The sequence below is a fragment of the Clupea harengus genome, chromosome 20 (genome assembly GCF_900700415.2).
Source record: "Clupea harengus chromosome 20, Ch_v2.0.2, whole genome shotgun sequence".
NCBI lineage: Eukaryota > Metazoa > Chordata > Actinopteri > Clupeiformes > Clupeidae > Clupea > Clupea harengus.
The window spans coordinates 3,179,425-3,206,021 of record NC_045171.1 but is presented as its reverse complement, the minus strand read 5'-3'; the positions used below and the strand labels follow the sequence as shown (position 1 = coordinate 3,206,021).

The 26,597-nt window shown below is 42.7% G+C and overlaps 1 protein-coding gene and 1 long non-coding RNA gene across 4 annotated transcripts in view; one reads left to right on the top strand and one right to left on the bottom strand.

The window, feature by feature from the left end:
• Positions 1–26,597, bottom strand: part of pcdh11 (protocadherin 11) — a 128,713-nt gene that overhangs the window by 82,792 nt on the left and 19,324 nt on the right. The window contains exon 4 of one of the 3 annotated variants that reach the window (XM_031557889.2): positions 21,859–23,741. The exons of 1 other annotated variant lie outside the window; for it this stretch is intronic. In XM_031557889.2, the coding sequence (XP_031413749.1) occupies positions 23,658–23,741 (84 nt within the window). In that variant the 3' untranslated portion in view covers positions 21,859–23,657. One more of the 3 variants, XM_031557888.2, reaches the window with a different exon arrangement.
• Positions 4,924–21,796, top strand: LOC116217945. Its single transcript, XR_004162605.2, has 3 exons — positions 4,924–5,105; positions 20,250–20,409; positions 20,578–21,796. It is a non-coding gene; the product is annotated as an uncharacterized LOC116217945 (long non-coding RNA).

Below are 26,597 nucleotides of genomic sequence, written 5' to 3'. Positions count from 1 at the left end.
AGAGAGAGAGGGAGAGAGAGAGAGAGTGAGGGAGAGGGAGAGGGAGAGAGAGAGAGGGAGAGAGAGAGAGAGAGAGAGAGAGAGAGAGAGAGGTGAAGTTGTTAAAAATACAGAGCAATAACAAATGTCCCCCCAGCACCCCCCCCCCCCCCCCCCCCCCCCACCCCCTCCAGTAATGTCTAAATAATGTTATCCTGTTTCTCTTCCACATGTCAGGCTTTTTGGAGAAATAAGAAGCTGCACTGCAGTGGAGTGAAGCCATCCTGGATCCTACACAAAGATCCCCACACAGTGCACGTCTAATGAGCCGTGCCTATGTAACTCTCCACGCTGATGAAAGCTGATGTGAGAGGTGCTTGGCTTGATTCATTTGCTTGACATTATTCAACACTGTAATTAAGAGCCTCGCAACAACATGGCACTGATTGTTATCTGCATTTCACCAGCTAATAAAATCTCGTTGATTGTTATGCAAATCCATTAAATACAAAAGATAATCAAAGGAGTGCACTCACTCGTGCAGAGACACACGTATTCACCCACACACACACACAAGTACACACATACACGCACGCACGCACCCACACACAAGCACACACACACACAGACAGCATTACTAAAACACACGCATACTCCCACAGACACAGACTGACAGATAGACACACATACACAGAGATTGACACACATACACACACTATTGCTAAAACACAGAGCACATTGCCTCGTTCTACAACTGCTTATCTGCCGTGTGTTCAGAAAGCTTTCTCGGAGGAGAATAGTTTTGTCTCTGTGCTGATGCAGTGCTTCCAGGTCCAGCCTGGTGGACTCTTAGATCCAAGCATACCTCCTGGCTGCTTACAGGGGCAGAAACCAGGCAGCCGCACAGCAGGGTAGACTCCTCCACAGGCCCCCCTTCCTTCCCTCTCTCTCTCCATCTCCCTCTCTCTCTCTATCTTTCTCTCACCTCTTTTCACAAATGTATGCGTGCCCACACACACAGACGCACAGACACACACACACACACCCTCCCCTAACCACCCCCCTAAAACCAGTGTGTACTGTAGAAGGTTTGTTGGCGAGTTGCAGGGTAAATTTCTCCCCGTTAGCTATCAGTGGCTGCCAACCCCAGGCTATGGGGCCATCCCTCCCACCTCACAGGCAAGCGCTTCCTCCCTCCCTTCACCCCTGGGGAGCCCTCCACGAGAACAAGCCATGCCCACCCGTACGCCATTGTCTGGGGGGAGGCAGGCTTGGCACCCCCTGGCTGAGCGGCATAGAGTGGTGCTCTGGAGTGCTCATTATGGCTCTGCAGGGACAGGACTCCAGGGTATCCAATGTGTGGCTGAGGAGCTCATTATGGGAGGAGGCAGCCTCTGAGCCCCCGCACCTAGAGGCATGAGGCTCCGAGGAGAGAGAGAGAGAGAGAGGGAGAGAGAGAGAGAGAGGGAGGGACAGAGAGAGAGAGAGGGAGAGAGAGAGAGGGAGGGACAGAGAGAGAGAGGGAGATAGAGAGGGGAGAGAGAGGGAGAGAGAGAGAGAGGGAGATAGAGAGGGGAGAGAGAGATGGAGAGAGAGAGAGAGGGAGATAGAGAGGGGAGAGAGAGATGGAGAGAGAGAGAGAGGGAGATAGAGAGGGGAGAGAGAGAGAGGGAGATAGAGAGGGGAGAGAGAGAGAGGGAGATAGAGAGGGGAGAGAGAGATGGAGAGAGAGAGAGAGGGAGATAGAGAGGGAGAGAGAGATGGAGAGAGAGAGAGAGGGAGATAGAGAGGGGAGAGAGAGATGGAGAGAGAGAGAGAGGGAGATAGAGAGGGGAGAGAGAGAGAGAGGGAGATAGAGAGGGGAGAGAGAGAGAGAGAGGGAGGGACAGAGAGAGAGAGAGGGAGAGAGGGAGAGAGAGGGAGAGGGAGATAGAGAGGGAGATAGAGAGGGAGAGAGAGAGAGAGAGCTTACCAAAAAAAATGAAAGAAAGAAAAAATAGAGGAGTGTGCTGGCAGATTAAACTTAATCAGTGCCACCTGTAACCATGCGCCAAACCTCCTCCTCCCTCGCCTCCTCCTCCTCTCTCGCCCTCCTCCTCCTCCTCCTCCTCCTCCTCCTCCTCCACCTCTTACTCCCCTGCTTCCTCATACTCACTGGCATAATTATCAGAGCGGTCTAGCTCAGAGTTTTAGTTTCTATGCAGAGACGTGGGTCCGCGTGTTAATGAGAACGTGTCAGTTCTGATCCCTCATATGGATTTAAAACAGAATGTATAATGCCAATTATGCAGTGCATTCCATCAGTTCTCCAGGTTTCAAGAGATTTCCGCATACATGGGGTATACGTCTCCCCGCAGAAAATGCTGAAAATGCAAGTGGAAATTTGAATGACAAATGAAATAGTAAGCTACAAGTTGTGTTTCAGTCTTGAGAAAGTATGTTGAAAGAAACCATGAATTGCCATACCCTTATAACAGTAAGAGGTAGAGTAAAACATCCATTTTGTTTAGGATGCATTATCGCTGTGGGTGCATGTCGAAACCTGTGATTGCCAATGTGTTGGAATGAGATTAGTTGACCCCACCCCCACCCCACCCTTGCTTCAGCGGCAGGTCCAGGTTTAATGGGGCTGGTATGACATGCCCGCTAGATTAGCCTAATGAGAATGTTAGGGTTGTTGAAAATGCCAACAGCAAATGGGTTAAAGGATGTGGTGGCTATCCTCGCACGTGTCGGGCCAGTGTTGCCTCCTGGACTGACGAGGCAGCAACACGTTTTCATTCTCAGCTTGTCAAAGGGGTGAGCTTGGTCAATAGCCTCCTGTGTCTTATTTGGTTTCATGGCGGACATCATGCTGAAGCTCCAGTTTCGGCTGCTAATTGATGATCATTTTCTATGTAATGCAGCTCTGCTCTAGTAGTGGGAGATGCTATTTTTGTGACTGATAGTAGTTGCAGGCTTTATAGTCATTTGTGAGAGGACAGAGCTTCCATCAATAATGTGACTTAATTTAGTTCTGGCAAAATGTAAACATTTCTAAATGTGGTGCAGATAGGCGTGGGAGCCTAAAATGGTCATTTCTGTCGTAACCCAGGCGATTAGACACAGGGGGCCCTTCGTGAGATCTCACGTCTAAGCATGATGCTAATACAGGTCAACGGCATTGTGAATGACCAGAGGTGCAAACGAGGGCTGCCTGTTTGAACAACAGAATATCAGAAGACAGAAAACCACTGGATCACACAGACACAGCTAGTACAGGAATGCAGTTCTCCTCCTTTGATAGTTCATGATGAAATGAATATTACTGACAGCATGATATTACTTTGAGTTGCTTAGTCATAAAGCAGGTTATTTCAGAGCATGACTCGTCTTAATAAAAATGTACGTCATATTGAGAGTGGATGCATAGTATTTGCCAGCTTTTTTTTTACGGAAGCAGAAGACAATACAATTTAGGTAATATCATTTTGGCCTACCTTTTTGAAGATAACAATGCTGTTGTTCCAGCAACAATTTGTTTGACCAATAACATGCAGAACTGCATAAAGCCATGCAGGCCTGGTAGACAAAATGTATGCTATCTGTTTCAGGGAAGTTTATAATGCTCAGCATGGGGGAAAAAAATGAATTTTTGCATAAGTACATTATTCCTGTGATTTCCCTCATTCCTACCGCACTTCCCCTCAGGTATTGGAATGCTCTTTGAAACCGTCTTTGAAACTATCTGTCAAGCAGTTGTCGTCTTACCAGGAATACAAAGAGCTCAGCGAGCTGCTACCGTGCGGCGGTGTGACGTGAACTAAGTAAGGGATCTGTCTGATTCAACAATATATAGCCTCCGTCAGCACGCTTGAAACAAAATCAACTTAGTGTGCCATTACCATATGTAAATGCTCATTTAAGAAAGTCCACTAGATGTTTAGAGTCTTGTGAACACTATAAAGCAGTTATTTCAGGACTTTTCCCCAACCTCTCCACACACTCTGCTCCCTTTCCCCATTACATCTGCAATCTAAGGAAACTTGCTCTACGGAAGCTCCTCTCAATCATTTATGGTAATGAAACTAACTTGATTGAATGAAATGCGCCAGACGAACCAGATCTCCTTTCTAGAAATGTGCAGCTCTTCGTGAGTGCAAATGAGTAAACAATAAATACTGAAATAACTCCATATTCTAATTTTCAACTCAACTTTACAATTTCCTAGGCTTTCACTGTACAGTATGCAAACCTAAACAAACATTACACGACTACACTTGCAACACTGTCTGCATTAGCACTGGGAATGTGAGGTGGACTGCCTGATGCCTCATAATTCACGACACATTATAAACAATATCCTGCTATTTTTCAGCATGGAAGAGATGCCGCCGATACCCGCATGAGTGGGTTTTGATGTTCCCAGTGTCAGTGGGAGGTATGCGAGGATCACCTGACTTTGTTTCTCCTGTGAGAGATTAATTTGCTCCAGGATGACACCCGGCTACAGGGATATAAGCAATGCAGAGTAAATATTCAAGCGTATGTAAATATATTCCTCCTTAAGCATTGTTTTACTTGTCCTCATTACATCTTTTCTGGGATGCTCGAACACCTGTCAGCGCTCTAATTGTAAATAATTGCATATTATTATGAGCGTTGCTCTGCCTCACCGGTACTTGAGCTCATTTCTCAGAGAGGGTTTTCATTCAGGCGGCTCCCGTCAACACAAACTATTTACAAACCGGCCCATAGGAAGCATCAGTCTTGACGTTAAAAGAGGCCAGGTATGATGGTGATGATGCAAGATAATATGCAACGTGCCAAGCGCACTGTCCCATGTAAAACATAGACAAATATTTAGCTGTTCATTAACAGATTCCAAGGGCTACTGGTGGAAAGGTTACCTTGACTGCCCAAGATAGTATTGCATTCAGTGTCAACTTTAAAACTGCAAAAGGATAAAAAGAGGTGAGGAAACTGGGGAAGCAACTGGCACGGGTAGATCAGTCGCATGCAGTCTTCAGCCTACATAGGCAACACATGCAGAACCGCCTTTATGCTCTTAAAAACCTCCGCACGGATGTAAAGGTCGTGTAAACAGGGTCTGGGGTTTAAAGCGCTCCTGCACACAGAACACAATGGTGAGTGGGGGCATGAGATTTCTGTGTTTCTGCTCTGGGCTGCTGTGATGTGTGAGTTTGTGCACGCGTGTGAGTATGAGAGGGAGTAGCAAAGAAGCCGGTTCAAAGCCAGCCGTTTTTTTTGTTTTTCGCCAACCAGAAGACAGAGATAAAGATGCGCAAAACATCTAGTGTTGCACTCTTTTTTTCACTCTCTCTGGGCAAAAAGGGAACTTCGTACTTGTTTTGCCTGCAGTCGTGAGGCAAAAGGTGACACAAAGAAGAGAAGTAAAACAGAAGCCTTGTTTTTCTCCAGCGCGTAACATGGTGTGTGTATTCACACACCCAGCCTTTATGGTCACGAATCTGGATGCCGTTCCCCAGAGCCTGACTGACAGATAGTCACATTTGATTTTTTGTATGATACTCTCTGTTGACTTGAAAGAGACTGCATTACCAGCCACACAGTTCCAAGTGGGAGTCCCTCGTGAGATTGCCATACGTTATCCTCTGTACTTGAACTTTCCAAGCATGTCGCTGGTGTTTTGAGCAAGTCGTAGTGGTGGTGGTGTGTGTGTGTGTGTGGGGGGGGGGTCATTTGGTGTGTGCTTTGTGTTTTTTTGCACTCCCTGTGACTATTTCATCTGATGTCTATGAGCAAAACCTTGTTAATGTCGGGAGTCAAAAAGGATGAGAGAAACATTCAGTTGGTCGGACGCTGTGTGTTTTGCATAGGCATGGTTCAGCACGGGGTTGTTGTTTGACAATAGTGCCATTTCTTTGCATCCCATTTGCATGACACGGTAAACGAACAGAGGGGAGTGGAAAAACAGATAAGATCTTGAACAAACAACCTTTGCATCATGCAGCATTGAAGGTCAGTGTAATCAGGGGTTAAATCTTGGCCATGCAATGAGAAACTGGACAGAAGGCATACCAAAGCCCTCCAATGACCTCAGTATGGTAGACAGTGGTGGTATGTCATTGAGATTATCTAGAATTTCTAGTAACACTATTGCCTGGGGACGCCATCACCATTATTCAGCTTCATGTACAAGCATGCAGAACACGCGTCAGTATTTAACTTAAGGGAAGTCTTCTAGAGCAAGAGACAATGGCTGGTGATGTAGTAGGTGCTGATCCCATTCAACGCTGTGAGGCTTAGAAAAAAACAACAACAACCAAAAAACACAAAAACATGTGAGATCCAAGGAAAAAAAACAAATAATCAGAGGCAACCCTAACCATCTGGGCATCTGTGGCCTATTCAAGGCCATACGAGTGTTTTACACACAATTCTCATTCTCAAATCCGCACATATTACATGAGTAAAAATGCCTGTCCAGAGAGTGTGAATTGAAAAGACATGTTGGACAGATGTTGCCATACTCTTTGGATTCTGCGAGGAACATTCCCTCATTGTGTTCTCAGTAGAAAATCCCTGAGGGTAATCTTGCACCGCAGAACTGACACAGGCCTGGGCTAATGCTAACACTCAAAAGATGACAGAAAACATTCAGCTCTTGAGTTTTAAGTGCTCGCACAAAAGAAACACAAAAGAGGATCCGAATGACACATCGCTGTGCTTATTTGCACTTTTGTGCGCTGGCTGAGAAGGAGATGTTTCACCAAACAATGGTACTCTGGGATAATCACTCGCATCGTTCATGAATAGACACCCAACAAAACAATTTTCCCCATGCCTGATGTAGTGGAACTAAACAATAACTGTGACTCACAAATTGTCATTATCATTACTATTTTATTAAGGCGGCCTCAGCTGGCACGCGCTCTTGGCATTGTTACGGAGGGCTTGGCAGGGACCAGGGGGGGAGGGGGATCTGTTCCTTAATTTGGGTCATTGCTCAGTCCACATGGGATGGAGTGACAGACCCTTGCTGCCTCTATTCAGGAAAACAGACATATGCTGATTATGTATCACTTGAATTAATTGCCCTAATTATTCTCGACACAGGCAGGGATACAGTCATCGGTTGGTCTACCTGGCCCCGCTAAGATTTAGAGTGTAACATGATCCGCAAAAAAACGCATTTAGGGAGATGGAGACCACCTGTCAAGATGACAGCGTAGGCCCTAATTGCTTTAAATGCAAGTATATGTAAATGCATTAAGCGGGGAAAGTGCGGTCACAAGGGGGAAGGGGAACAGTCTGAGTATTCCACAGACGATGTGGTGGAGTAGACAGGCGCCACGGAAACCGAGCCAGGCTAAGTCACTAGGCTGTTCGTCTCAAACTGACAAATGCGCTCGACTCTGCAGATACACACCGTTAAACAGAGACAAATAGCCGATTGGTGTACTGTACTCTACAATGCAAACAGCCCGGAAAAAGCAGCGCAGTGAGTTTAGGTTTCTGATCATTTGAAATAAAACAATTTGTCTGAAAAAGAAAGAAAAAAACACCCGACTGGCAGCATCCCATATTTTCCCACATCTAAACTGTCAGATGAAAATACAAACATCACCTCCAATTCAAAAGTATTTTTGGGCCAAAGTGTTGAGATAACACACTGTGCAAGATTTCGAGAAATTTCACATGTTAAACTGCACTATTGTTAAATATTCATCCATCTCTGTGCATAACTGGTAATGTTAATAGGATTTCAACTCAATTTATTCAAGTGCTGATCAATGGCTCACAATCACTGTACCTCATGCATTATGTATTTTAATGGAACTCACTGCCTTTATAGCTGAATGGCAGAAGGTTAACACTCCCAATAGATAGGACTCCCAAAAGACCAATTTCAACTTGAAATGTAGCTTTCTATCACTTCACAATGAGCAACACCTGAGAAGTGGTGTTGTAAATGATTACCTCCCCTTGTCCTTTACCCTCATATTATGAGGAGCTATCTTTGGATAAATGGGCATTCCCTGCCACCCTTGTGGTAGAGGGTAGAGAGAGGCGGGATGGAGGGAGGAAGAGACAGATTCACTTTCATGTATCACACTCCAACTTCCTGATCCAGCAGATGCAGTCAGACCCCCGAGGAGACATGTTTTCAGCGGGGTTCTTCAACATAATATTTCCCTTTTTGACTAAAAGCTCCATTATACTGTTTCGCAAACCAGTGTGGTTTCCACACATATGAATGAACAAACGTCTGAGAGCTGAATTAGCGAAGCACTCAGCAGTCTCCCCCCCCCCCCCCCCCCCTAAACCAGCATGTCGGTCTCACAGGGATTTTTGCAGTGGAAAGGAATTGCAATGGGACAGCTTAACAGAGCCTCAATGCCATGTGCAATGTGGTGCTCCATGAATCTTCAACTGCAACAAGCGCTATGACAACCTGGGTAGGTCACTTGGCGATGCTCATCTAATCGCCTTCAGTGCCACTGATATTGCTCGTGGCAGCCCGGTAGAGAGACTGACTTGCATTGCTATGGAAACCCCTTTTTAAATTGGCACTATAATTTGATATGTCACTGGAGTTCTCCATCTACTGTACATTAGGTGTGTGTGTGGGGGGGGGGGGGGGGGGGGGGGCATGCATGCAACAGTCTTCACATGCTCACAATGTATTTTGGGGAGAAAAATATATAATATATAAATATGCGTATGGTGGTGCTTTATCTTTTACCAAGATATGTGAGGTCGTGATCCTTGTACAGAAGGAGAATGCATACCTAAATATATATATATGCAGGGTTGGGAGACAGGTCAGGCCTCATGGATGCACTGATCAATATAAAGATCTGAGTGTGCTTGAACCAGGCCTTTGAAGGGGTTTTCAATGGACACCTGTTCTGGCAAAGGTAACAGTCTGACCGGCAGGTCACGAGAGGTAACGCATGTATTGTATTCCAAGTCTGTACCCTTGAGGTCAATATTTTACTCTTTTATTCTGCTTTTCAGCTTGGGAGAATTTTATGAACTACTTCCATCATGTTGTCCTCGGGAAAAAGACAAGACTTTTTTTTAACCTTGATTTCCGTACCTCTGGCTATGTGCAGTAGGGTGACTTCATGAGACCTTGTAGCTGTTTCAAGAAAATCAGAGAAATAAATATGTCCTGAAAACAAGTTTGGAAGTCAGTTTAGCAATGGTGCTGACTGCAGTACAAGCACTTGCCTTGAGGGGCCAACACAATTACACATTACATTTAATAAATTACTTGTAGAATGAGGAAATGTAATTTCATTTAGAATCAATTTACCACCCAATTTGCACAATCTAACCGAAGGAGGGAACTACTAAATTTCTGAACACTGTTCAATCAAGCATTGACACAAAAGAATGAAAATGTATTACTGACTGGTTTGATACTTTAAGAGTGGGAGGTGGGCAGGGGTAAAAATGTGTTCGAAAATCACTTAGTCGACAACAAAGGATCCCAGCTGGAAATATGATGTGAAAGCTGTAGAGATGCACTTGTCTTCAACACAGCTTGAGCTCCAGCCAACCATTTTAACTGGCGCCATCCGTCTCCTCCAGGTAATGCAATTAGGTGCCACTAATATCTCAGGATGCTCTTCAAACTGCAAATGTGTTTTGCTAAACAGCAGCCCATAATAACCTGTGACAGCACTCAAAGAGTCTGATTTAAAAACCCATTGCTTTTGATTGTTTCAATTGATTGTTCTTACGAAAATGCGTCTTCAACAGAATATAGAAGTCAATAGCATGGATAGCCCATCTAAGGCTTTATTACTAAGGGCTTCATAGGCAAGGTAAGCTATTTCTAATCATATGAGTACCTGGAAACTCTAGTCTGAACTCAAGGTTAGTTTTCATCCTCTGCACTCAGTGATGGAACAGAATGTCGGAATAGAAAGCCTGAAAGACTCGAGCGGATCAGTTTTCATTTTGGAAACGAGAACACTGAGACAGATCGATATGTGAAATATGTGAAATTGTGCAAAACAGAATTGTGCAAGTCTGTATGATAAGCAAACAACAGCGAAGCAATTACATCTCATTGCATCACATTCAAAACATGCAATCATTACATCAAAGGACTGAGACTGAGACATTGAAGAAACAACCAATATGCTGCTGATTTTGCCTAATTGAGTGCAATGTCATTACTGAATCAGAGCTAGTATATACTTTAGGCCACTCAACCATGTGTGATTCACTATTTCTGTGAGGTTTTGGTGATGAGGTCATGACAATTAGCTTCATGTCTATGCAGCTCACAATGAGACCTCTGTTTATTCAATTCATTTTCTCATTGCCAAACCTTAGGCCTTGGATTTGTTGTTTGTTTGTGTGTGTGTGTGTGTGTGTGTGTGTGTGCGTGCGTGTGCGTGTGTGTGTGTGTGTCGCATTCATTGAAAGCACATTAGCAGCTTTTTGAAAACATGAGATCCTGTGTCTTGTGTGATTCAAACAGCTCCCCCACTGCAAAGCTCGTATTACGACATTGCCTCAGGACGAGCACCGCATCCACGAGAGTGGTTCTGCCAATGTTCATAGAAACAGCATAATCTTGGGTTAAATCTTTTCACTTCAAGGATTAGCTGGAATATCAAAGAGCAGCATGCAATATCACTAAACAGGAGGATAGGAGAGCCAGATAACGGTTGTGAATTCTGCTCGAAAGAAGGATCTGCTGCCTTGTTCTATAACCCCCCCAGGCAACTCCAGGCTATGTCTTGTAAAGGATTACCCCCTTCATATAATGTTCCTTTTGCCCTGCATTGTATGCCTCTTTAAGCACAATTGATAAATTAGATGTTCATGGTTGGCTGAAAATGCATTGCAGGAAAACATTTCCTCTGCCTGGCTCCAATCTGATAAACTGTATCTAATGAACAATATTTACATGAAATATTTGTGGATATTTCCTGGACTTTGTGTACTACACCCCAGAGCTAGTTAGGATGGTCTACACATATTTCAGAGGCAGGTTGTGGAAATTGGTTCACCCTCCACCAGTGTGTTATACTTTGCTTTACAATGCATATTATTTGCCAACTGCATCCAATTCCGAGCTCAAACTTTTTCAAGGCTAGGAAGACGAATATTTCTTGTTTGAGGAGAATAATCAACAGGGCCTCTTGGTAATTAGTTTTTTTTTTCTGAGACTGTGAGGAAAAGGATTTGAAGACTATTTATGACTTAGCACACAAACTTTGATCTATTTTTCCACGCTTGTAATTTATTTTCAAAATGGCCACAAGACATTGGGTATCCAAGGCTAGACTGAACCAACTGATTCTGCTAATATTTTTATATAACTATCAGGAAAATACCCCCTTGCATTAACATGCATTTGCTGCTTGGGATATCACATTAAAAAGAGATCTTTGATTCTGTACTGTATTCTCACAGTGCTGTTCCATGTCTTGAAAGCAGTCATTTGTGCCATATAGTCAGAGTTGATTTATCCCTGGTTTTCAACCAAAAGGCAAATCAGCTGAATCAAATGGCAGAGGGATGTAAGGTTTTAGCATCTGACCACAAAACATATGAGAAATGTTTTTGTTCAGAGATCTGCTGTACTTGCTTCTATACTTCAAAACTACATTCCACACACTGAATCCACCCCCATTACCACACTGAAAGGCAAATAACTGCTTCATATTCAGGGCAATCAGAAATATTAGGGACTTTTTTCTGTTCATCTGTGATTCCCATCTGTCTTCTCATTTGAACAACAAATGATGGTATAAAAAAAGTGTGCTACAGTCGGACTTAAGGAGAGCAGATGTTAGGGAAAGTTTTGGTCTGAATAAATTGCTTTTGTCTTTGTCTCCGCTTTCCTCGTGGATAGTAGTTAAATTGGTAAATATTGTTTTGAAGCTCCATTTCCATGACAACATGCCAGACACTGGTGTTAATTGCAGCAAAAAGTATGCCAACTTGTCGTTAATCAGCACTGGTCTGTCGGGGTTTGAAATAGTCCGAGAGGGTTTGTTCGCGTTCTCGTGTCCAAGCTGCTAAATTATTAATGCATTTAAGTCATTTTGGGCGGATTAGTCGGGCTCCCAGTGAAGACGGTGAGGCAAAGTCAAATCCGTTCCATGTGATTTGTCGGCCCCACGGCCCCTCCCCTTGCATGTTACTGTGCCACGCCTCCCCCCCCCCCTCCAACACCACCACCCCCCCTCCCCTCCCCTCCCTTTGTCTGCGAACCCTGCTAAGGCACATGCCTTTGTTTCAACTCCCATTGCCTCCAGACCATGGAAATGAATTTGGCACTACATGTTTGAAGAGGGAGATGAAGAGAAATTCCCCAAGTGCAAAATCAAACAGATAAGAGGCAGGATTTCTCACTTTGCAGGGAATGTGTGTCTTGACTTGCTCTGCCTTTAAGTCTCGGCTTTAAAGTTAAGCAGTCAAGGACAGTTAGTTTTGAAGGCACCTAATCTACAGGGCGAAAAAAAAAATGTATCGATGGACCTCTACTCCGTTTCATGCACTTCTCCAGCCCCTAATGTGAGACACCCTGTTTACAAGGCTAAGAGACTAAAGGAAAGCAATGTGGCTTTACAATGAACTGAGGGGTACAGGTGTCATGAATAAATTACATTATTCAGTGATGCAGCAATTCTCTGCAGAGTCTTGCCTCTATGCCCTATAGCATGCCAGGAAAGCTATCATAGACGGTCAATTCAGGTTCACTTTAGCGCACAGCCCTATGGATTTCCGGCTTCCTCCAAATTTATTCCATCAGGAACACCCACGGCAGTCGGTACACTGTGATCCAAATGAATACAATGAAGCCATTGGAAAAGTGGAACAATATTTGGGTAGGGAGAGAAAGAAAAGAACATCTGCCACATGAAGCTTTGCAAAATCTGAAATTTGTTGCGGCTCCCTATGGTTTTAATAATAAACAACAATATCCATGTAATAATATGTATGCATGTATGTATGTATGTATGTATGCATGTATGTATGTATGTATGTATGTATGTATGTATGTATGTATGTATGCATGTATATGTATATGTATATGTATACTGTATATGTATACTGTATACTGTATACTGTATGTATATGTATATGTATATGTATATGTATATGCATATGTATATGTACCTATATGTATGTATCTTTTGTAATTGTATGTAAAAGACTGATCATTTTATATTACAGCAGAACCCAAACATCTTTTCTGTCTTCCATTCTAGTCTGTACTGGTTTTCCTATGATATAAAGACTCCAATGATGGCAATATCAAGTGAATTGTAGCGAGGGTAGTTATGCTCTTACATTCTGATGAGGAGAAATCTCTATGGACCATCCCTTCTCTGACAGCAAGAGCTGTACCTGACCTATGCTATTCTGAGATTGGGTCTCTCTGAGATTCTCGTGTTAAAACGACTACGCGTCTCATGGCGAGTGCTTCTCTTGAGAGGGCCAAGATGGAAGGCCACTCTCGTGTTTCTCTCGCAGGGCAGTCATGATCTCATGTCATACATGCTCCCCTCCAGCATAAAAGCATTCTGTGTCACAGCAATGAGGCCAACACTGGGAAAAAAAAATCCCTTTTTTAACTCATCTGGTTAAATATTAATTACAAAGTGAGGAGAGACGAGTGAACAGAATTATATAATCTTGGCTTTCAAACGCTTTCAAAAATGTTTCACTTTCTGCAATGATGCCATGTGCTTTTTCTCCCCCCCCCCCCCCGCCCCCCCTCCTTCTTGTTTCTCGGTGATACATACATGTGTAAATTCCATTGCATCACTCTCTCCATACATAACAATGCAAGGGTGAGTGCAGTGGTACTCCCAGCAGCAGTGACATCAGTGCATTTCTCTCTGTTGTCAGCACTGACAGAGGGAACAGAGCAACATTCGACACGGGAGCTTGGAGATATTGTGCCCCAGTCATCAGTTATACTACACGGCGCAGCTCTGGCCAGCGCAGACAGGACACTTAAAAGTTACAAAAGCCGAGGATGACTTTCAAGGCCTAATAGGGTGAAAAGGAGAACAGAGACGTTTTGAGGGAAAAGCAGAAAGCAAGAGCTCATAAATCTGGGCATACAGGCACTGACAGGAGCCAGACACACATTGTGTAGTTTGCTGTGTCTCCTGTTCATCCATTTTGTTGCCATTTTGTAGCCGTTTAGAATGCATTCAGAACCCACTGGATAGAGAGAATCAGAAGAAAAAACGGCATTGTGGCAGTGGGGAATACGGAATATATTAACTCAATCCAACATTTGGAGAAAAAATGAAAAAAAAAAAAAAAGAAATTGGCAAAGCTTGTCCACATCAAAATATTCATTCACTTTTATAGCTCTCGGAGCACTGTCATTGTCCAATGTTTACAATACCCTGCAAAAATACTCCCCGCAGGAACCAAACTGTGGTCGATGTGAGCAGAGGGTCAAGCAAATGTGGTATGCCAGAGTGACCTTAATCACATTCAGGTTCAAGCCAACTCGGGTTTCACTTGTGGGCCTTATTTTCAGGTCAGTGCCTCAAAGTCAAAGAAGGCCAAAGTCATTATCTCAGGGAGGAGAACACAATCACCCAGACAATAAAATGAGGTCTGCTCCTCTCTCAATTCAGTGAAGTGTTGTCCATCTCCTCAGGCTGCACACATGTGCATTCAACACTCCCATGCTGTCTGCACTAATCTACCGAGTGAATTATCTGGAATAATTTGTTCAACAAAGCTTTCCTTTATCTCTGTCCTCCATAGGCGCACGTCTGAAAGGACAGCATCACAAAAGGAAAACATCCTCAGTGCCGCCCACAGAGAATAACAATCAAAACATATCGTGTCCATGGGTCAGTCATGCAATCCAAAGGGGCTTCCGTTCTCCTGTATATCGGCTCTGTTTAAGTGGGCTTGCATAAAGGTCTTTGGTTGGTGAGAGGCACTCTGCCATTGGACATCTAATCACTCCTCTACGGTCTTGATTTGGAACCACTAGGCCCTAAATCAGGTTAGACAAACCTGCCTGCCTAGCAGCACTCGGGCTTCTCCATTTTAATTATCACAGATTGGCCATGAATTTACTGAAGGGGCCTGTATCTCCCACTGTCCTTTGGCTGGAAGACCTTCTCCACGTGCTGTTTAGTATTCCTCTGCATGCTAGAGGAAAGAAAACTGTTTTTTTTTGTGGTCAGATTATACCTCTCTCCTTCCCTTAAGGAACCACTGCTAATGTCAAATGTATTCATGGGACTAAACACAGAATTGTGAAGCTGCAGCAAAGTACAAACTATCTCAGCTAATGCAATGAACAACCACTGAATCAAGTATGTGACAAAATAAACCTTACATTTACAACGCACAGATCCAGAGCATGCATCTGTGATTTCTGAGACACTCACGATGTACATGATCCATATGAATTAATTAGTGTCCTTTCACACCTACTGCTTGGGAACACCGTGGTTCTTCCGTTCTGACACATTCCACACCACGTTAGCTGCATTTGGCCGTACATATTAGCAGACAGTAGATAATTGTTGTGTGCGATGAATACAATTATCAGCCCATGTTCTTGGCTGCTGCACACTGAGATTTGCTGTGTCCTCCACCCATGGCACTACAAATGCACTGTCCAGGGCAGACAGATTGTAACCAAAGCCTCTTTAAAATGCAGCTGGGTTCTAAACACAGGCAACCATTCACTATTTCAAAGCCTGTCTTATAGTACAATAAGTTAAAACTGTCCCAACTAAATTGTCACATTGAAGATACACAGCTCTGGACAGTTCCAAAATATGATTGGTCTGATGTCAAAATATTAGTAAATATACAGAGGCAGTGTTTGCGCTTTGTTTATAGGAGTACTGCTATAAAGGATGCCTTTCATCTCAGTATTGTCTTAAAATAAGTTTCCATCCCATCCCATTCCTGTAGGATCCCACATGCATTCTGGCATGGTGTGTGGGATGCCTTACAGAGGAATTATTTTAAAATATACTGTGAATACATATATAGATAAAGCTTACAAGTCGTACAGATTTTTAATAGAAAAAAAAGATTGTGTTTTTAATAAATCAAGCTCAATAGTTGCCCCTACCAAGACAAAAAAAATGTCTACGACAATGCTTACTCAGCAAGAGCAAGGCAGCTGAAGAGCTCTGGGGTCACGAGGGCGGCTCCGGGGTCAGCAATCTGTAGAACAGTGTGTCTCATATGCCCACTCTGCCTGAAACTGCTGCCTCTCACTATGCACATTGCTCACACATCCTATACATACGATATATATACGTTTTCAAGAAATACAGATGGAGATGCGGGACATGCAAGACCGGCGACATATATTAGGGCGGAGAGTTTGGAGTTAACCATGACCGCGAGTAAACTCCTGCCGTAAAACCATCAACATTTGACTAATTCTTTATATCCAGTAGATTCATCAAAACATTCATGTGTGACTGATGTACCTTTGTTACCAGTCTTGCATTACTTTGAATACTCAGGAACTTCCATTCTAATTGCCTGCCTCGATGCTAAACGGGCTGTCCACTCTCATTTGCTCTCCTGCTGAATGGGACTGACAGCTTGCTTCATGGGTCAGACTGAAGATAAGGAGTGACAGATGGCATTGGCTGACCAGTTCCTAGTCCAGAATCTTGGTCCAATTAAAACATCTTGATAGGCTAATCCTTCTCGGAGGTGAAGTGTTTCATACCCTGCAAGTGTAACGTTGGTAACAAAGACGGGCACACACCTCTCAGACTCGTCTGTTCTCTTTTGCTGCTCTAAGCTCTAATTAATCAATGCTTTGAGCTAATTAGACAAAAATGCCTTTGTTGCAGACACCAAGTTGTGATTGAAGAGACTGCCAGAAGCCTACAGTGGGGGGGGGGGGGGGGGGAAAGAGGGGAGCGACCACAATTTAATTCAGTATGTATGTCGAGGGTGGGGTTAAGACCATGGAACACACTCATGCTGCTACGTTTAGTTGAGATACGAGGGAACATGTACATGACACTGAGAAACACGGTCAGTTCCAGAGATTTGGACAGCTGTATTCAAACCAGTTCCTTCAACCAGAAGTCCAGAAGGAAAGATTGTTCACAGGGATCTGTTTTTCCTGTGGTTCAGCCAGTGGCTGTTGAAAATAGTGGTGACTGCTGAGCGTGATGTGACTCTGTTAGAAGTCAGACAGCTATTCTGTGTATCGGTCAACATAGTGCTGGGCGTGAGGTTCAAAAGCCTGTGGTGACTGCTGATCGTGACGTGACTCTTCAGACGTCTATTCTGTGTATCGGTCAACATATTGCTGGGAGTGAGGTTCAAAAGCCGGTTCTAATTGGGTTTCCCTCGTGGGACATCTACTCCATGTCAGCTGTGGAATGTCCACTCCGTAACAGAACAGAGGGTGTCTGAGGCGCAGTGATTAGCACCCTGCCCAGTTAATTTTAGCAGGGTTTGGAACGGGACTAATCGGGAATTAAGGGCCGACATCCACTCTAAACCGCCTTCTTTACGCATTCGCAGGGGATACTTTCAGGATGAAAAAAAGGCAATTGTCTGCTGTCTCCGATTATCCCCGGGAAAGCCTATAATCTGGCTGAAAGTACTTAAGGAGTCAAGCAGCAAAATAAACAACATTGATTATCATCCACTGTTCTTTTTCCCCCATGGTGGATGGAGAAGGAAGTTCAGTCACTCCTGCCCCCCTTCCTGCCATCTGCTTCAGCAAATGTCAAGGCTGGGTAAATACCTCTGAGTCCTCTGTCCGAAGCAGATTACCAGCTATTCTAAACTGGGCTTGCCTCTTATCGTCTCCCAATCTCTTTAACACAAGTAAATCAGCATTCCGTGCCGGATTAGCGATATTAAATTGGTCAAAGACAAGGCTCTCAACTGTGTCTTTAAGTCAGTCGCCGTCGAGCTGACAGGAACCGACCACTGACCACCCACCAATCACCACTTAAGAAATCGCCAAGGCTCTCGCCCTAGACACTCTGCTGCCTGGTTCTTCCTAAACAAAAAAAAGCATCTCAGTCTTGGAACTGTCTGGAAAAACAAATGAACATTTCTCCATTTGAATGACTGTTATTAGGCTAGACCAAATAGCTGTCTGTGTTTTACAGCGATGCTTAAGCCCACTGGTCATCAGCGATGTGTATGCCCTAATTTGCACCACAACATAAACAGGACAATCGTATTAGGACACCAGGACACCCAAGGGAAACAGCCATGGCATCACATGATAGCACTTTACAGTTGATGGTCAAACACCATTCTGACAACCATCACCCTGAATAAGCATAAGAGCTACACACACACACACACACACACACACACACACACACACACACACACACACACACACACACACACACACACACACACACACTCTCTCTCTTTATCTATGTGTCACTCATTCAACTGCTGCCCCAAAAAGAAAGTACAGACTAAACCAAACACTGTACAAGCTCCCTAAATTAAATTTTGATCCCTATTTGAGGAAAGTGTATTTCTAAGATAGCTTCCTGGTGGAGATTATGGTGGAACAACATTCCCTGCAGATGAAATTCTTGGTGTATTTAATCTGAAAAAAAAGGAGTCTCTTTCCAAACAATACAAAGCTTGTAAGGCTTGTTCATCCATGAACAATGATGTATGACAACCATGTTCAAAAGCAATTTGTAATCACTGTGTGTATTTGAACACCTAGAATGTCCCCAGTGAAGGTTATAGCCCTCCAGGCCCTTGGTTGCCTACTACTGAAAATGGACAAAGGAATCATAAGCTGGGCCGCCTCTGACAGACTTGGGAAGTGCAGAGCAAAGCTACAGTACCAAAAATACATATGGGTCATAAATCCATGCTTCCTAAAAATAGCCCAAATGTTTTGTATACACTGTATGCTATATTTTATTCGATTACTGAAGCTATCTTAGCCGTGGAGGCACTTGATGTTTAAGAGATCACCTGCGCTGGCTCGCGCTGTGATTTGATTGTAGTACACAGAAAAGGTACACCGCTGCGGCAAAGGTATGATTGAATTATTCAGTTTGGCAGAGATTTGGCAGCGGTTGTCTGGAGTGCTGGCTGCCTTGAGTGCCTGAAAACAGTGAGAAAGCATCGTCCTGTCTCCTGCACCATTGCACAGACCATGCATAAATAGCTGCACACAGACCAACAGCACACCTTGGGGGCTTGGGCACATTATTCTCAGCACATAGTCGCAGCCCTGCTAATTCCCCAGTGCATCAGATCATTTACAACAATGAATGGCTTCTCTAAAATCGTGCCCTATATATGCCCCCCCCATCCCATGAGTTATGAGTGATGGTATTCAGAGAACTGGGTTCCATCCATATGAAATTAGACCCTTTTAGTTCGGGTTCAAGGTCTGATTCACACCTCATAGTTGGGCTGTGGCCCACAGCAGGGTACCTTAGTTAAGGAGTGATTAGTTTCAGAGTGAGTACATTCATTCATTTCCCTCAGGAGTCTATCTTAGTTTAAAAGCGCTATGCTAGTTACTGTATGATTGAATGCCACACGCTATGCTAAAACAAACTATAGGCTTGCATTGCCACACAAAACAGTGCTTCAAAACATGAATCTGCAATGATGCAATGGTCTTTATGTTTCATGTTTGCATGATTCCACACAACAACAGCAACAAAGACGACTTAAATATTTGTGGCTCAATTTACAGCAGGCCAGCGAAATAAAACAGAGCCCACAGCTATGCTGCTGATGGCGGCTTGAGGACATCACTTCCTCCGCTCAGTGAAAGATGTACTAATGTTGCAACAATATCGGAATTAAAGTAATGGAACATTTATTCATGCAGGTCACGCAGCCAGCAGTCTGGGAATAATGCAATTTATGCCCAAGTGATTTCCCATATTTACGTCATTAAGTTTGTACAGTGTGTCACAGCTGGTGCATGTGTTTTTTCAAATCCCGAGCCTTATATTTAGTGCTCTATGAGTCATTCTTTAATGAGGTTTCACACTATTATATTATGAGGCCAGGACGGAAGATATACTGTACATGGGAACTGCTGACAATTCACAAGAGACAGTCTGAGCATGAGCTTGTAAACACACGTTGTAGTGTTTACTTCGTTTTATGCAGAAAAGGTAGGAGAATTACCATGTACTTAATAAATAGAAAGCAAATAACACAGTTACAAATCCATGTTTTGTCTTTTGTAGCGGGGAGGGCGGGCTTGAGCAGATTGCGGAGGCTGTTCTGAAGTGATGAGTGTGTGTGTTCTTATTGTGTTAGTCTGTGCATTACAGGTAATTGACGTTACAGTTTATGACCACATTCCTGGCTGGTTGGATGGAAACCAATACATAAGCCTCATAAATAATGGACAAGTATAAATGCATATGGCAAGAAAATTAAAGGTTCTCTGTCTTATGCCTCTGACAGAGCTGACCCTGCACCGTCTATAAGGTATGTAGAAATGACAACAAACCACTGAACTAAATATCAAAACGTTTAACATTAAGGTCTGTAGACAAGTCTAAGACATATCTGTATTTATTAAGTTCTTGATAGATGTATGACATCAGTGTGATATTCAGATGCATTCAAATCTGTCTATATGAAATCCTTTTGCAGAATAATCTTCAAGGACTTGGTGAGACGTGCCATTTTCATCCAGTCATGGCTACAGCACCTGTCTACTGCAACAATCAAAATGGTGGAGATCTGATGATTAAGTTTTCAAAGTAGATCTGGGAAGATAGATCTGAAAATACTCTGGCTCGTGGTTTGCACACAGAGGAGTACGATTCCAAAAACCTACCACTACCAGTTCCATTTAAGATCCTAACATTTTATGAGTGAATTTTCCAGGTTTACATTCAGCTATTAATAGAAGGCTGACATTTGCGCACCCTCTTTGAGAGCGATGGGCATACTCCACTCTGGTGTGTACCACTTTCTCTAATCACCAAGGACACACTTCCCTCCGGGGGAATGATTAGCTCTCTGGTCATGCAATATAAAGCAACTTTGATAAGCAATTAAATTATTCCCATTGCCTCGGCCTCTTCTCTTCCTTTCTTTTCTTTGTCTTTTGCATCAGTTTCTTTGAAACTCACTGACTTGAGGGTTATTTGAGTGGCTAAACAGTGGTCACACACCAGCCTAATACAATATTAGTTTTGTTTAGTTGTAGTTTAGTTTAGGTTTAGTTTTGTTTTTGTTTTAACGTCCTATTTGAGGATAAAAACGGTTACCTCCATGTTTCTTGTGTACTGCAAACAATATGGCCATTTAGGTGTAAAAACAGTGTCCGAAGAAATGTTGGACATATGGATATAAACTTCATATGTAGTCGATATGGCTTTTGTGTGCCTTTTTGCTGCTTGTAGGGATGAAAAGTGAACTACAACTATTCTAATTACAGTACCAGAGTAACTACTCAGCATGAATGTACTTTTTGAGTTTTTTTTTTTAAGTTTGAACTGTTACCTCTAATTAAATACACTTAACATTAAGTACTATCCTTCTCTATTTCTACATTGCCATCCATTACAGAGTACAACTCTAATGATATATATTTATTATCTGGTCTTCATAGCTTTTCTCTGCTAAAAGTCTGCCTTGACCAGAGCTGTCTATTGATTAGTGGTCTGGGTCTAATCACCTGGACAGAGAATGGCAGAAATAACACACAGAATAATATAATAGCAGAGTTCAGTGTGTAGATAAGCACAGAGGGTATCCAGCATACATCAGATAGAAGCTATAAAGTTTAACATAATTGGACAGGACAATCACCTGTGGCTGTTATGAAAGTATGATAATGTAGAAAATGATTAAGATACAGTGAGTGATGCTGTACAATGTGTGAGATTACCACTTGGTTAATAAATGACTCATAGGAATATGCAATACAATGCAAAAGACTTTAATAAAGTTCAGAAGCCCAAAACATACATCAACAAAAAAATTATAACATCATACAGATTTACTTTACATGTTGGCAAATCAAAGAATAGTACAAAGATAATTTAAGGTGCATAACGTACTTCACATTTGACATAAGTGATGGTGTTCAACCCCCCTCCCCCACCCCCCACTAGTACAAAAGCTCTGTATATATATAGTCTCCTTTTCATCTTCAATGAAATTCAGGCAAGTCTATTCATTTTTACATAGTGCTAAATGTCTATAAATGGGGTGTAAATGTTATCCTCATAGCATCATAATGTACTTGATACAATAATAATGTCTGAAATTTCAGCCGAAGGTATTTTTTTTAAATCAATATTGAGGTCAAGTACAACCCTCACAACTTTTATTTTTTTGAACCAATGTAATCCGTATCCAACAGAGAAATGCTAACCTTATTAATTCAACGTGTGACCCTTTAAGCAATTCATTGGTCTTTTAAATAAATAAGTAAATATATCCAAGAAGTATGTTTGCAGGTTTTGGTAGTATGAGGAAAAAAGCCACTGTGTTGTGCCTGAAAGTAACTTAAAGAGGGATGTGCTTGAGTGGAGTGGATCCCTACAGTTACTTTATTGCTGATAGTTAAGATGCCTGGATAATCTACTTGTTTTGGTGTTCAATATACTTGTCTTCTAATCCTTTTGAATACATAATACATCGATTAAAATATGTGCACATATCCAAGTACTTCTGTTTAAGCCTACCACATCTCATAGACTGCCTGAGCTTTTCCATTTTGGATTCAATTAAACACATCCCACAGGTTAAATCAGCTTTGATTTCACAGGCTGACTACTACACACAAACATGTAAAGGTCAGCCCTAGCCTTCCTCTATACTGTCATACACAAAGAGCTTTTGATTATTAAGCAAGGATCCAGTCCCTTGTGATTGTGGCTTAGCACAAAGTATTAAAACTCTTTTCATTTCATTCACTTCATTTCATGTCCCAGACGACAGACTAAGGCATCCAGTCACACTGTTGCGCAACACTTTAGTGTAGTGTAGTGTAGTGTAGTGTAGCTTCCTACGGACAGCCATGCACAGAAATGATAGCCACACACTACACTTGCACTCACAGGCAGTCACTAAGAGTCCAAAAATCTGTTGTCAACAAAATGGCACTGTCTGACATAAGCAGAACAGTCATCCACAACCCCCCACACAAAAGAGCCTTAGAGCATAGCACATGATCAGCCGTTTACTTAGTCTCTGAGCAAACCCGCGAAGGGCAAATTTAGTGGTAGGAGCAAGTGATATAAAACGACCACCAGGTAGATCTACGTTTCCACAAACTTCATCCAAGTGTTTTTTTTTTTTTTTTCTCATTCATCTTTTTTTTTTTTTTTGCAAAACAAGGCAAACAGAATCAATAGACACAGACAATCATGACTGTGTTAAATACACAGTAAGTACATTTTTCTACATAAACATACTATACAATTCTCCTTTGAAATTCATATGCTTCATATGGGTGAATAATGTGGGAGAAGTACTCCAAATATTCATCTAGTGCCCTAACGGTGACACTGATAAGTGCGGACAAACCTCCTACTACACGCTAGCAGATTGCACAGGCAACAAGCAGGCAACAAGATGTGTTGGGTCTGTTCAATTAGTCTTTCACTCCTCTCTAGGTCTTGTTTGAGGCGGGAGAGAACCTGTACAGTATGCGTTTCACCTCTTCAGTCAGAGCCTTCCTCTCTCCCTCACTCCCTCTCTCTAGGAAATGGCAGCTAGAGATTGATTTTAATCCTTTGGGAGCGAGCTGTACCTGAGCCACAGAGTGTGCCATACAGTGGAGGTTTCAGTGCCGTCTCCTGTAATATAGAGAGACAGACAAATATAGGGAGATGGTAGTTACAATATCATCTAGGTAGCGGCAGTATGCACACTCCAGTATATGATAATAATAACATTAAATAAAAAAAGATCTCTCTCCCTGCTTACATAGACTTACATATGCATACAGTGAGTGCGAGTGAGAGAGAAAAAGTAAGAAAAAAAGATGAGGAAAGAGCATTCTTCAAGGGACAGACTACAAAGGGCATTTTTCCTTGTCAGATTCCCTTGAAGAATGCTGCTGCCTGCGTTATCTGCTAGTGCATTTTACTAGTCACTGCATGCAAATTTACACAAATGTTTCAGCTATAAATTTGTCTTTATCTCCACCACAGTATAGCAACACTGACCCTTTTTTGCCTGAAAATGACGTTTTTATCTGGCACAACTGCACTAGAGGTGTATAGAGAGACGTCATCATCTGTATCTGTTCAACCAACAAAATATCTATCTCTGTATTTGGATAAAAGACAGGAAGTGGGCGTGATTTTATATTAAATCATGTTAAATTGGGTAAATGTTGTATTTTCTAACCTAATAGTCACTGGCAATGCAACTGGTGTGCCTTCAACACATCAAATTCATTTAATATTCTCTGTCTTCCTTTTTTATTTCAATTTCACCCCCAGCTCTGAGCCTAACTCCACCCACTGCGTAATTCTGAAATATGATTGAATATGGGCAAGGGGCTAAGGAGTGGGGTGGGGCATGATGTAGATAAGTCCCAAATGGTTGATGCTATGTCGGCATCGGCCTTGGATAAACAGTAGATGGGATGTTCAGCCATTTTCAACTCATAACATGCAGATTTTTATATAGAAATGATAGAAAAAACACCAAAGCAACATAGTACAGTCAGATCATTTAGTTTACAGCTCAAAAAAACACATAGAAGTGTGCTCTACCTTCATAGCCAAAACTAGGTTTTACGACCTTTCTGTTGATAGGTGTTTCACATCCCTGCCACTGCTTACTGTGGCCCTGCATGAATGTGCAGATGATGTTGATCAGTTGGGCTGGTCGTAAAAGTTTCTCAGAAAGCACTGGAACTTTTTTGCTAGGGGTCCATTTGCTAGCTTCACAAGTCACTTGTTGTAATGAACACAAACTCTATGTGTTAATCAACATATACTATAGGTTCTAAGCTTCATTTGTATGTATAGGTTGCAGGGGGTTGAGAGATATTCAGCTGCCATCACTTTTCAATAACGTGTACGAAATGAAATGACTAGTTAGTGAAATCAAAGTCCTATGTTTCAAACAGAATGGCCATTTTTATCAAGTGGCTATCCACAATGGCATGAATCGATGTGAAGGAACATAATGGCTGATGCACAGCCATGCTATTCATGGAGCTGACCTTTTTCAGAAGAAATAGCGGTTTCCGTCACATTATGTGTGCTTTCCCGAACTATGGATTCGGTTACATCCTCAATCTGTACTACACCTTAGTTACTGGGTCCATACTGAAATGCGTTTCAGATTCAGATTCAAGTGCACTGAATGGCACTGACACTATTACTGTTCAATCATTACCCCAAACATTACGCTCCCCTAACGCTTAACAGTTACTTTTTCCATCATACCAACTGCTGGGATCTTCCGGGGACAAAGCTTGTACTGTTCTGTTATCTCAATTTGCATGTTTTGTTGCTGACAGAAACTGGTTGATATAGGGTTGGACAAAGTTGTAGGGTTGCCTCTAAGTTCTACTAGAAGGCTATTATAGTCTTTAAAAGTAACTTAATAAGCCCCTAGGCCACAGGTTCCGTAGGACACAACATAATCTAAATATCAAATTGGTTTGCTGTTCCTTGTACTGATGTTATTATCAACAATCTATCTACAATATATATTTTATGCATGCAAACAGTGATAAGCATCTTGGAAAATAAAGTGAAATATGTTCTGTCAGAGCTTGTGGCAAATTAATCAGCTACGAGCCTTTTCTGTTCACAAGATGGAACACCTTGAGGAAATTGTTCCTGACAGGGCAAAGACCTCTTTGTTATATGTAAAACAACAATCAATTTGTCACAAGAACACATTCCACCTTGTTGAGATGCATTCCCTGTGCAGCATGCCTTGCCCCTCCACAAACTACTGAATATTTCGGGGTAAATGACAGGACAGCCACCACAAACTACTGAATATTTCGGGGTAAATGACAGGACAGCCACCACAAACTACTGAATATTTCGGGGTAAATGACAGGACAGCCACCACAAACTACTGAATATTTCGGGGTAAATGACAGGACAGCCATTTGCTTAAAGACATACCGCCTTTTAAATGTTTGCAGAATTGAAAAGTTAGATTTTGCTGAGACAAGAATTTCTTCCTCCAGGTTTTTGTTTTTGAAAGCAGCACTTCTGTAACTTGAACGCCTCGCTCATGTCATCTTATTTAGATTCATCTGTCAACACGTCAAACTACCAAACACGCCGCTAACAGCGTAGCAGAGTCACTGAATGCACAAGGAGCCCTTGCATGGGGTCACACGTAGGTTACTGTGACACTAAACACCAGCTCTGCCGATCGGACGCAAACATAGATCCTACTGGGCTTTTATGCTCGTGCATTTGCGTGGCTCCGTCTGAGATCAGTCAAGCAGGGCGGGGGCTTATTTGATCTGCCACAGCTAAAGCATGTATTCAGACAGAAGCTACTCATCACCACGGGGGTGGGGGCGAGGTGGGGGTGGCGTTGACCTCTAAAATCACCGACTGAGAACAGTAAGAAAGAGATAAACGAAAAGCAGGGTGATGAGTAGAAGCGGCAGAGAGAGAGGAAAAGAGGCTCCTGTGACATCACATCCTGAGTCCTGCAAATGG